This window comes from Salvelinus namaycush, chromosome 1 (assembly GCF_016432855.1).
Source record: "Salvelinus namaycush isolate Seneca chromosome 1, SaNama_1.0, whole genome shotgun sequence".
Classification (NCBI taxonomy): domain Eukaryota; kingdom Metazoa; phylum Chordata; class Actinopteri; order Salmoniformes; family Salmonidae; genus Salvelinus; species Salvelinus namaycush.
The window spans coordinates 2,348,479-2,360,885 of NC_052307.1; the positions used below are offsets into that span (position 1 = coordinate 2,348,479).

A 12,407-nucleotide genomic window follows, 5' to 3' on the forward strand; every position below is an offset into this window, starting at 1 on the left:
ATATCTACTTGTTCTACTCAGCATTTACCATGTTTTGACTAGATTGCTGAAGTATTAATTGATTATATTATCATTAAAATCCTCTTTACAATTGTAACAAGACAGATTCTCAATATGGCATGTTTAATTTAGAATGAATCACTAGGCTAGAAATTAAGGATAAAGTTAAAATAGTGAATATATATAGACATTTTTATAAACTCCAAAAGTCTGATCATCATTTTGCGTGAAGACGAGGGATTCCCCCACACTTCCTTTTTTCAGCAATATAAACCCAGAGACAACATCATTCAGTTTCAGTAGACACCAGCCGACCACAGCCAACACAGACTCAAGATGCCTTTCAAGCCACACTACCTGTTGGTCTCCCTGACTCTCTGCTGGTTCGTGGCTCTTCAAGGTGAGATATTGCATTTTTATCTATATATATCTATGAATCTGTTCAACTTGACTCTTGAACAATCAACAAACCAAACCTATTATAATTTATTTTTTAAACAATTTAATTCCAATTATCACAATCAATCCATTGCAGTTTTAAGAGTCTCAGAGTAGGGTCAGTATTCAATCCGTATGGCAGAAGTTCTGCGTTGCAGCTTGAGTGAAATTTAAAGGTAATGTTCCTTAGCGGAAACTGCATTCACGGTAAACGCTGCATGTCGGCTCAATCAGATATTACCGTTACATTGCTGTCACGCAGTCACTGTCTTTTTACTGTTGTTTTTAGTTCTTTACTTACCTATTGTTCACTTAATACCTTTTTTGCACTATTGGTTAGAGCCTGTAATCATTTCACTGTAAGCTCTACTACACCTGTTGTATTCGGCGCACGAGACAAATAAAATTTGATTTGATTTAATCTGTAACACTTCAGCGATGATACAGACTGAATAGAGCCCTAAGAGTGCTGATCTAGAATCAGTTTTGTTTTTGTAACATTCACATGTTTCAAAGTGCAACTTTTAGTGATGATAAAAAGGTTTTAACCCTATCCCTTAAACCTTAACCTGTAACCCCAAATTGGAACAATACTATATTGTTATTGTATGTAATATTGACGGTCTTCATCCCAGCAGCATTCCCCATGAACGGCTGTGCTGCATGTCAGAAGTGTCGCTGCATCCGGACGTCCTCTGCTTTCATCTCTCCTAGGCAGTTCCACAGGATAGAGATCCTACCTCCAGGTGCCCACTGTCGTCAAACAGAGATCATGTGAGTCAACTAACACCACCTAACAACCAGTCAAGAACACTTTCACAGTGAACAAGCAAACCAAGATCTATTTCTGAAATATATATATTTTTAAACATGACTTTAAAAAAAGTTACATTAAGCTAATAAAAACTCTTCTGTATGAATGAGGTTTGTACAGTAGCCCTGATACATTACCTGGTCTGCCTAATACATTTTCACAGCATTCCTAATACATTATTACAGTAGCCCTAAAACATTACCTGGTCTGCCTAATACATTATAACAGCATTCCTAAAACATTATCACAGCATGCCTAATACATTATCACAGTTTGCCCAACACATTATCACAGTATGCCTAATACATTATCACAATATGCCTAATACATTATCACATCATATTGGCTACATATTGGCTACACTCTTAGAAAAAAGGTGCTATCTAGAACCCAAAAGGGTTCTTCAGCTGTCCCCATAGGAGAACCCTTTGAATAAATCCCTTCCTGCTTCCAGGTAGAACCCTTTTGAGTTCCATGTAGAACCCTCTGTGGAAAGGGTTCTACATGGAACTCAAAAGGGTTCTACCTGGAACTAATGAGTTCTACCTGGAACCAAAAAGGGTTCTCCTATGGGGACAGCTGAAGAACCCTTTTGGAACCCTTTTTTCTACGTGTACATATGACTGTCCTGCCAATATTGTTATTCTCAGACAATATTATATTTCAAAACTCGAGCTTTGATTACAAAACAGATCAGTTGGTGTAGCACTTGCTCAACTGAGCATAAATTGAAACAATTGGCTTTTATTTTACTGGGCTGATGGTATCTGCATCTGTCATTGTGCTTTCAAGACAACTGGGAACTCGGGGGAAAAACTAGGTCAAAACATGAAGTCAGTGAACTTCAGGTCGGAAAGTTGGAGTCTAGAAAGATGCCCCAGTTTCCGACTTGGATTTTCAAGTCGGATGAGCGTTCAAAACGATTTTTCCTAATCGGGTCTCGTTTTTTTCAGTATCCAGTTGTCTTGAACACACTGAAGTCGGAAGTCTGAGATTTCAGAGTTCCCAGTAGTTTTGAACACCGCATTAGTCTCAGCGGAGGGAGGGAGAGAACAGCAGAGTTGAAAACAGCAGGTCTGGGACAGGTAGCACGTCCGGTGGACAGGTCAGGGTTCGATAGCCACAGGCAGAACAGTTGAACCCTTCCCACAGAGGGTTCTACATGCCAACTCAAAAGGGTTCTACCTGGGACTAATAGTTCTACCTGGAACCAAAAAGGGTTCTCCTATGGGGACAGCTGAAGAACCCTTTTGGAACCCTTTTTTCTACGTGTGTATATGCCTGTCCTGACAATAGTGTTATTCTCAGACAATATTATATTTCAAAACTTGAGCTTTGATTACAAAACAGATCAGTTGGTGTACCACTTGCGAGGCACAGCTGAGCAGAAATTGAAACAATTGGCTTTTATGTTACTGGACTGATGGTATCTGCATCTGTCATGGTGCTTTCAGGAAAACTGGGAACTCTGGGGATAAAACTAGGTCAAATCATGAAGTCAGTGAACTTCAGGTCAGAAAGTTGGAGTCTAGAAAGATGCCCCAGTTTCCGACTTGGATTTTCAAGTCGGATGACCGTTCAAAACGATTTTTCCTAATCGGGTCTCGTTTTTTTCAGTATCCAGTTCTCTTGAACACACTGAAGTCGGAGATTTTAGAGTTCCCATTAGTTTTGAACACCACATTAGTCTCAGCGGAGGGAGGGAGAGAACAGCAGAGGGTCCGCCTCACACCGTCCTGCTCTCTCCTTCCTTTCCTCCCGGTGAGACTGACCAGAGAGAGGGGACAACGTCTTCCACCTGATGGCTAAAGTCGAGTCACACCGCATCTGCCTCATGCACAAATTCATGTTGTTCCTATGACCAGAGACAGTTAAATATCCCTCCCTATTAAAATAGACAGGACGAGCTGCTAATAATAATAACAACAGCGCTATCGATACACTTGGCTACTCATTCATTACAGTGTGAGTGGAAGTAGAGAGAAACATGTTTTATGTTTTGTAATAGTGTTGAATAAAAAACAGTGACAGAGCAGAATGAAAACTTAAACATGATCTCACTCATAAAAAAACAGCAGCTCTATTCTTTGATAATTTCTCTCTGGTCATGGTTTTAAAAGTTATGAAATCTTACATAGGCTGGTATCAAACTTTTCTGTGGCAAGAGTCGTGGAAGTCGTAGGCACAGTGATTTGAGCTATCTGATTGGCCAGCGCAGCAGGATCACTAGATTTATCCACAGATCTTCCTGTCCGCCGGTCAGGCGGAGTTTGTCTTTTCTGACAAATTAAATTGTTTAAAATGGGAACACTTTGCCAACCCGGTGCGCAAGGCTTCTGAATAAAGTGCACCTACCGGTAACAGCGCAACACGATAAAAAAAAAAAAGAGTCGCAAGACTTTTATCGTCGGCTTTTCTACAGAAATGTTTGGTGATCGACTAGGAATGCCTTGAAGTTGATCGCGATCGATTGGTTGGTAACCACAGGCCCAGTGGAATCTCCATGCTTTTTTGTTGTTGTTGTCCAGGCTTCATCTGTGTCTTGGTAACCGCCCTAAAACCCATGGTGGCTGTCATTGTCTCCACACATAGATCATGTGAGTCAGTCAGCGAGGTCTTGAACGAAGCGCTAAACTGTGGTTTTCTAACGCATAGGGGGAAGAAGCGTGGGGGATAGGTCGTGGTGGAGGGGAAATTAATTAGTCAGTATAGTCGCTTTACTGCATGCCATGCAAACCAATCATTAGTCACTGATGATGAGTTCAATGTTCCTATTCGTAACCAAGGCTAAGACATTGTAATAAATGTGTGCATTTGCAGTGGTAGTCTATAGCAATTCCCCCCGAAACTCAGTATGTGGCAGGGACTCCAGACAATCACAGATTACAAATAGGTTTTTCTAGTCAAGGCTATCCTATTCAACTATTGCTGTACATATACTATTATATCCTACCTATTCTACAGATATACTATATATTCTATCCACATACTGTCCACAATGACTATACATTCAATCACACATGTATATATACATACAGTGCATTCAGAAAGTATTCAGACCCCTTGACTTTTTCCACATTTTATTATGTTTACAGCCTTTTTCTAAAATGGATTAAATAAAAAATTGTCCTCATCAATTTACACACAATACTCCATAACAACAAAGCAAAAACAGGTTTTAGACATTTTAACAAATGTATTAAAAATAAAAAACAGAAACACCTTATTTACATAAGTATTCCGACGCTTAGCTATGAGACTCTAAATTGAGTTTAGATTCATCCTGTTTCCATTGATTATCCTTGAGATGTTTCTACAACTTGATTGGAGTCCACCTGTGGTAAATTCAATTGATTAGACATGATTTGGAACATCTCACACCTGTCTATATAAAGTTCCTAGAGTTGTCAGTGCATTTCAGAGCAAAAACCAGCCATGAGGTGGAAGGAATGCCAAGAGTGTGTAAAGCTATCGTCAAGGCAAAGGGTGGCTACTTTGAACAATCTCAAAAATAAAATATATTTTGATTTGTTTAACACTTTTTTGGATTACAACATGATTCCATATGTGTTATTTCATAGTTTTGATGTCTTCACTATTATTCTACAATGTAGAAACGAGTAAAAATAAATAAAAACCCTGAAATGAGTAGGTGTCCAAACCTTTGACTGGTACTGTATCTATACATACATTTACATATACAGTACTCAGACTTTGCTCGTCCTAATATTTATAGATTTCTTCATTCCATTCTTTGACTCAGATTTGTGTGTATTGTTAGATATTACTGCACTGTTGGAGCTGGGAACACAACCATTTCACTACAGCCGTAATAACATCTGCTAAATATGTGTACGTTCATATTGACATTTTCTGATAGGTTTTATTCTGCAGTGTATGATATGTAACCATGGTGACGCTGTAATATATATCCCTCCCTTCATTCATCAGCGTTACCAAGAAGGACAAAGCCACCGTCTGTGTGACTCCAGATGCAAGATGGATCAACAAAGTCATTGCCAAGTTACAAAGGTAAATACAACACACACACACACACACACACACACACACACACACACACACACACACACACACACACACACACACACACACACACACACACACACACACACACACACACACACACACACACACACACACTTCTGTTGACTTTAACACAGACCATCTCTTTCTACAGAACCAACAAGAAGAAGAGAAGTGCAGAACTTCCCATCTCAACCACCATTGAGTGAATTGGAACAGGAATGTATCAAGTTGGAGCTAAATGGAAATGTGATGCCAATGTGATACCAATGTAATACCAATGTGATGCCAATGTAATACCAATGTGATACCAATGTGATACCAATGTAATACCAATGTGATACCAATGTAATACCAATGTAATACCAATGTGATACCAATGTAATACCAATGTGATGCCAATGTAATACCAATGTGATACCAATGTGATACCAATGTAATACCAATGTGATACCAATGTGATACCAATGTAATACCAATGTGATACCAATGTAATACCAATGTGATACCAATGTAATACCAATGTAATACCAATGTGATGCCAATGTAATGCCAATGTGATGCCAATGTGATGCCAATGTGATACCAATTGAAATATGATTCTAATACCAAGTTAATTAGTTTATCTTAAATTATTTCAGTATGTATTGAATGTGAATATTTCATTTTTTTTAATCATGTATTGGGTCTAACCTAGAAAAATAAACACAACCTATACAATATGTACAAAAAATGAGCATTTTATTGCCTGAGGAGGAGGAAGGGTGAAATGCACATGTTTACTATCTTGTTGATGTGAGTTTCATTATCCCATAAAGTAAGTCATCACGTCTACAGCTCTGATGGGTTGACAGATAAGATTCCACTCCCAGTAAGGGGTGGGACTGGGACAGGACTGGGGTGGGACTGGGGCGGGACTGGGGCGGCTGTAGTTTGCCTGCTCTTTGGGGAGCATAAGTCCTTTTCAAACTTCCTGGTGGTAGTTAAGGCCTTGTGTCTTACCCACAGAGATAGAGTAATGTAGATGGATATAACCTGGTTTTACCATGGACATTGCCATTGAGGACTTCCACCATTTTAAAGTAGTCAACTGGGAGGGAATTCCTATGGTTTGGGAGCGATCAGCCAATGAACAGAGCATTGTCTTCTTCTTCTTCATATTGGGTTGGTGATGGTTTGTAAACGCTATATCACCGCCATCTAGTGGCCACAATAAATAAAGGACAATATGTTGTTCTGGACTCCAGCACTGCAGGCGGCATTTAAATCACACTTTTTCTTTTTCAAACACAAAAGAAGAAGAAAATGGAATACTTTTAAAATGGAGACAGCAACAATGGCGCTGCCCATGCTCTCACAGACGATAATATAATGGCATTGATACAAAGATGAGTCCTCTGTATAATGGTCTTACCCAAACACTAATGAACAACTAAAAAAACACAACTTTCTCTTTAGTCAGATCAACATGATCACCACTTCTGACTTCTACATTCAGAAAACACATGATCACCACTTCTGACTTCTACATTCAGAAAACACATGATCACCACTTCTGACTTCTACATTCAGAAAACACATGATCACCACTTCTGACTTCTACATTCAGAAAACACATGATCACCACTTCTGACTTCTACATTCAGAAAACACATGATCACCACTTCTGACTTCTACATTCAGAAAACACATGATCACCACTTCTGACTTCTACATTCAGAAAACACATGATCACCACTTCTGACTTCTACATTCAGAAAACACATGATCACCACTTCTGACTTCTACATTCAGAAAACACATGATCACCACTTCTGACTTCTACATTCAGAAAACACATGATCACCACTTCTGACTTCTACATTCAGAAAACACATGATCACCACTTCTGACTTCTACATTCAGAAAACACATGATCACCACTTCTGACTTCTACATTCAGAAAACACATGATCACCACTTCTGACTTCTACATTCAGAAAACACATGATCACCACTTCTGACTTCTACATTCAGAAAACACATGATCACCACTTCTGACTTCTACATTCAGAAAACACATGATCACCACTTCTGACTTCTACATTCAGAAAACACATGATCACCACTTCTGACTTCTACATTCAGAAAACACATGATCACCACTTCTGACTTCTACATTCAGAAAACACATGATCACCACTTCTGACTTCTACATTCAGAAAACACATGATCACCACTTCTGACTTCTACATTCAGAAAACACACGTGTGCAGTTGATTAAACATTGATTGCGTCCCAAATGGCATCCTATTCTCTATTTAGCGCTCTACCTTTTGAACAGAGAGCTCTACAGGGTAATAGCAAGGTCTCTGAGGAGGAGGCGCTATCTATCTATGACCACTCTCAATATGGCTGACACAAGCCACTGGATGATTGTTCCCACTGTCATGACTGGCCTGTTCGGGTCAGGTTACCGTGGATCACAGTCCTACAGAGACATCTCTCACCCCCCCCGCAGAGGGTGAGAGGGATGGATGGGGGAGGTTTATGACACCTCACGCCCATTGTAAATATTAAGGCAGCAGACAAATCCTTTGTCCTCTCAGTGTGGAGGATTGTAATGTATGATGGGTCTATGGAGAGTCTACCTCAGAATGGTAACACGCAATAAATGGACTTTGGGACAATATATTTCATCAGTCAAAATGGTGGTAACAACGATAGACGGAACATAAAAATGTATGTCGTTTTTGTTATGTTATTTAAAGTTAAATGACGACATTATAACGAAAACATTGTAACTTGAAGAGTTTTCATAATATGTACATGATGTTTACATACTGTGCGTTGTGTAGAAAATATCCCGATCAAAGATAATGTTTTTTGTAAAGATGAACTGTGAATTTAGTTGTCTAAACTAGATCAGAGTCTAATCCATACCTTGCCTCGTAACTAGATACGCCCCAGAGAACTTGCCATAAAGACGGAAACACACCTTTTTGACCCGGGGGTATAAAACATGCGAGTTAAGAATGTACATATCAGACTAAGTTGACCACGTGCTGCAGCCGAAGTCCACGACTAGTCGGGACCCCAAAACGCAACACGAGGTTGAAAAAGACAAAGGAAACCTCTTAACAATCAATGCTACAGTTGAGTATCTGTATCTGTATCTAAGAAGGTGAATTCAAGCAGAACTGCCCGGTTCTTCTCTCCAAGGAATCGTGTGTCTACACTGCTTTCATTCCCACTCTGGAACCATCTACACGGCTGATTAGCTGTCCTCAGAAGACCCCTCTTACAGAATGATTTAGGCGCCTTAGTTCCAGTGAAGGGAAATCTTAACCCTACAGCATACAATGACATTCTAGATGATTCTGTGCTTCCAACTAGATAGTATCGTGTACAAACTAGAGAAGGTATCCTGTACAAACTACAGATGGTATTCTGTACAAACTAGAGATGGTATCCTGTACAAACTAGATAAGGTATCCTGTACAAACTAGAGAAGGTATCCTGTGCAAACTACAGATGGTATCCTGTACAAACTAGAGAAGGTATCCTGTACAAACTACAGATGGTATCCTGTACAAACTACAGATGGTATCCTGTACAAACTACAGATGGTATCCTGTACAAACTACAGATGGTATCCTGTACAAACTACAGATGGTATCCTGTACAAACTACAGATGGTATCCTGTACAAATTAGAGATGGTATCCTGTACAAACTAGAGATGGTATCCTGTACAAACTACAGATGGTATCCTGTACAAACTACAGATGGTATCCTGTACAAACTACAGATGGTATCCTGTACAAACTACAGATGGTATCCTGTACAAACTAGAGGAGAAGGTATCCTGTACAAATTAGAGATGGTATCCTGTACAAACTAGAGGAGAAGGTATCCTGTACAAATTAGAGAAGGTATCCTAGAAAGTGGATGTGTTCATGATTGTCTGCGATATTTAATGAGACGACGTGGAGGTAAGATGCAGCTGAAGTTTAGAAGATGATTATGGTGTTTGGAAGTGGGAGTCCTTGTTCAAAAGCACAGCAGTAAAAGTCCTTGGGAAGGCTTGGAGATCATCAGATGAAAAAAGGGATAAAAAAATAACATCTCATAATATTTGACCATTCAGATTCATTTCACATTCAAATAATTCACTCACAAATAAATAAAAGCCATTTAGACAAAACATTTAAAAAAAAATCTAAAACATTTATCTCTTTTCAAAAGCTTGTAATACTATATCGTACAAAGTAGGAAATAGAAAAGGCTGTAGTTTGGGTGCAGCCAGTTTGGGTGCAGCCATTGGTTCTCACACCGCTGCTCTCAGTACTTTGTTGAGGTGGCACGATGACTGGGCATACAGATCAGATTGACAAACTTTGGTTTGGTGACAAAATCTAAATCACCACCCTAGTTGGACAATGGTAGCGTGGTCCCCAGATCTGATTTTTTGCCACGGCACAAATGAACACCGGAACTGGCAAGACAGCATGAACATACACGGGACCAGGAACATTTGATATCCCCCCCCACGATCACCAGTTATAGTGATCAGACAGTCACCAAAGATGATACTATGTGGCTTTGATATAGAACTGCTACAAATGTAGTTGTATCTGGGCAGTGAAGTATGGGCCCAGACACACAGACTCACTCTATCAACTCTGGGATGTTCAACGGAACAGGCTGAATACACTCACCTTGAGAAAGAGGAGATGGAAAGAAAGAGTGGGTGCTTTGACGTCTTCTCCTCCCCTCAACCTACCACGACTAGAGGAACTCAAGTATATGTCTACTGTAAATGTTAAATCATATAGAAACATTAATTAGAAAGGTAGTCTCTCTCTCTCACTCACTCACTCACTCACTCACTCACTCACTCACTCACTCACTCACTCACTCACTCACTCACTCAAGCTGGTTTCACAGAAGTCATTGAAAATCGGAGGCATAACGTGTCAGTTTGATCATGGGCAAATAAAGCAAAGCCAACGTTGCCAAGGCATGTTATGTTGACAACAGATTCAGACTACACACACACACACACACTACAGTGTTGCCATGGTATTAGTGTATCCACATTAGGGCAATACCTGGGAATTTCTGTAACTTTGAAGTCATATAAACTTAGCGTTTGTTCCCTCAGGGGTTTTAATGAAGACATACACTGTATTTATGGGTATGGGGATTAGGTTTGCAAAATTCTGGTAACTTTCTCAAAATTCCCAGGTTTTCCAGGAATCCTGGTTGAAGGATTCCACATGTCCTGGTTATTCCCTCTTGATTCTGAACATTTTCTAAAACAGGATTTCTGGATTTTTTGTTGTTGCAAGTTACCAAAAATATGAACGTAACATGTAAAGTGTTGGTCCCATGTTTCATGAGCTGAAATAAAAGATCCCAGAAATGTTCCATACTCACAACAAGCGTATGTCTGTTAGTGAGCATTTCTCCTTTGCCACGATAATAATCCATCCACCCAACAGGTGTGACATACCAACAAGCTGATTAAACAGCATGATCATTACACAGGTGCACCTTGTGCTGTGGACAATAAAAGGCCACTTTAAAATGTTTTGTCACACAACACAATGCCACAGATGTCTCAAGTTTTTTGGTATGCTGACTGCATGCATATCCACCAGAGCTGTTGCAAGAGAATATAATACAACTTGCCTTACAACCACAGACCAGGTGTGACCACACCAGCCAAGGACCTCCACATCCGGCTTCTTCACCTGTGGGATCATTTGAGGGGGGGGGGGGGGGTGCTGATGAGTATTTCTGTCTATAATAAAGCCGTTTTGTGGGGGAAAACGGATTCTGATTGGTTGGGCCTTGTTCCCCAGTGGGTGGGTCTGGTTGCCAAATGGGTGGGCCTATGCCCTCCCAGGCCCACCAATGGCTGCATCCCATAGATTATGGCATAATTTATTTATTTATTTATATTGACTGATTTCTGTATATGAACTGTAACTCAGTAAAATGTCTGAAATTCTTCCATGCTGCGTTTATGTTTTTGTTCAGTGTATATATACACACTCCTTCCATGACATAGCTTTCACCTGGATTTACCTGGTCGGTCTATGATCCCTTATTGACATCACTTTGTTAAATCCACTTCAAATCAGTGTAGATGAAGCGGAGGAGACAGGTTAAAGAAGGACTTTTTTGGCCTTCAGACATGGATTGTGTATGTGTGCCATTCAGAGGGTGAATAGGCAAGACAAAATATTTAAGTGCCTTTGAATGGGGGTATGGTAGTGGGAGACCAGGCGCACCGGTTTGAATGTGTCAAGAACTGCAACGCTGCTGGGTTTTTCACGCTCAACAGTTTCCCGTGTGCATCAAGAATGATCCACCACTCAAAGGACATCCAGCCAACTTGACGCAGCTGTGGGAAGCATTGGAGTCAACACGGGCAAGCATCCCTGTAGAACGCTTTCAACACCTTGTAGTCCATACCTGACAAATTTAGGCTGCTCTGAGGGCAAAAGGGGGTGACACTCAATATTAGGAAGGTGTTCCTAATGTTTTGTACACTCAGTGTATATGCCTTCAATCAAACACCCCAGGGGGAAAAAAAGCTACATTTGATCACTTCACAAAATCCAACTCCGTATGAATTTAAAGTTACAGAAATGACCAGGTATTGCCTAAGAATAAAGGACCCTAATAACCTATTCATGACGTATTCGCAGGGTGCTAGCCCAAACTCTGCCAGAAACAGTGAGGCCATCTAATACTAGGCACTACGACATACCAGTGACCTCTGCTAGCTATGTAGCCTATAACGAACATACAGGGAGATCCGAAATTATTGTCACCCTTGACAAAGATGAGAACTAATAACTGTATAAAAAATATCAATAAATCCAATACCGAGCTATATTATATGCAAACAAAATAAGAAAAATATATTATTTTATATTAATACAATTGCTCAGAGAAAGAGATTTTGTTTAACAATTAATACTGTGTTTTTCTTCTAAATTAATGTACCATGATAATCTTAAATTAATTGTGACTAATGATCGAGTGAGAAAGTTAGAGGGTCAACGATCATACCTCCAAGACATGCTAACCTCCCCTGTTATTGTAATGGTGAGAGG

The 12,407-nt window shown here is 39.9% G+C and overlaps 1 protein-coding gene across 1 annotated transcript; it reads left to right on the plus strand.

Annotated features, from left to right (window-relative positions):
- Positions 1-336: 336 nt before the first annotated feature.
- Positions 337-5,632, plus strand: LOC120053546 (C-X-C motif chemokine 13-like). Its single transcript, XM_039000683.1, has 4 exons — positions 337-400; positions 1,077-1,212; positions 5,204-5,284; positions 5,451-5,632. The coding sequence occupies exons 1-4, from the start codon at positions 337-339 to the stop codon at positions 5,503-5,505; spliced, it is 336 nt and encodes a 111-aa protein (XP_038856611.1). The 3' UTR covers positions 5,506-5,632.
- Positions 5,633-12,407: the final 6,775 nt, after the last annotated feature.

Excerpts from the sequence above, each read along its gene's own strand:
- LOC120053546 (XM_039000683.1), top strand. The coding sequence starts at position 337 with ATGCCTTTCAAGCCACACTACCTGTTGGTCTCCCTGACTCTCTGCTGG. Across the intron at positions 401-1,076 it reads CTGGTTCGTGGCTCTTCAAG|CATTCCCCATGAACGGCTGT; the intron begins GTGAGATATTGC and ends TCATCCCAGCAG. Across the intron at positions 5,285-5,450 it reads GTCATTGCCAAGTTACAAAG|AACCAACAAGAAGAAGAGAA; the intron begins GTAAATACAACA and ends CTCTTTCTACAG.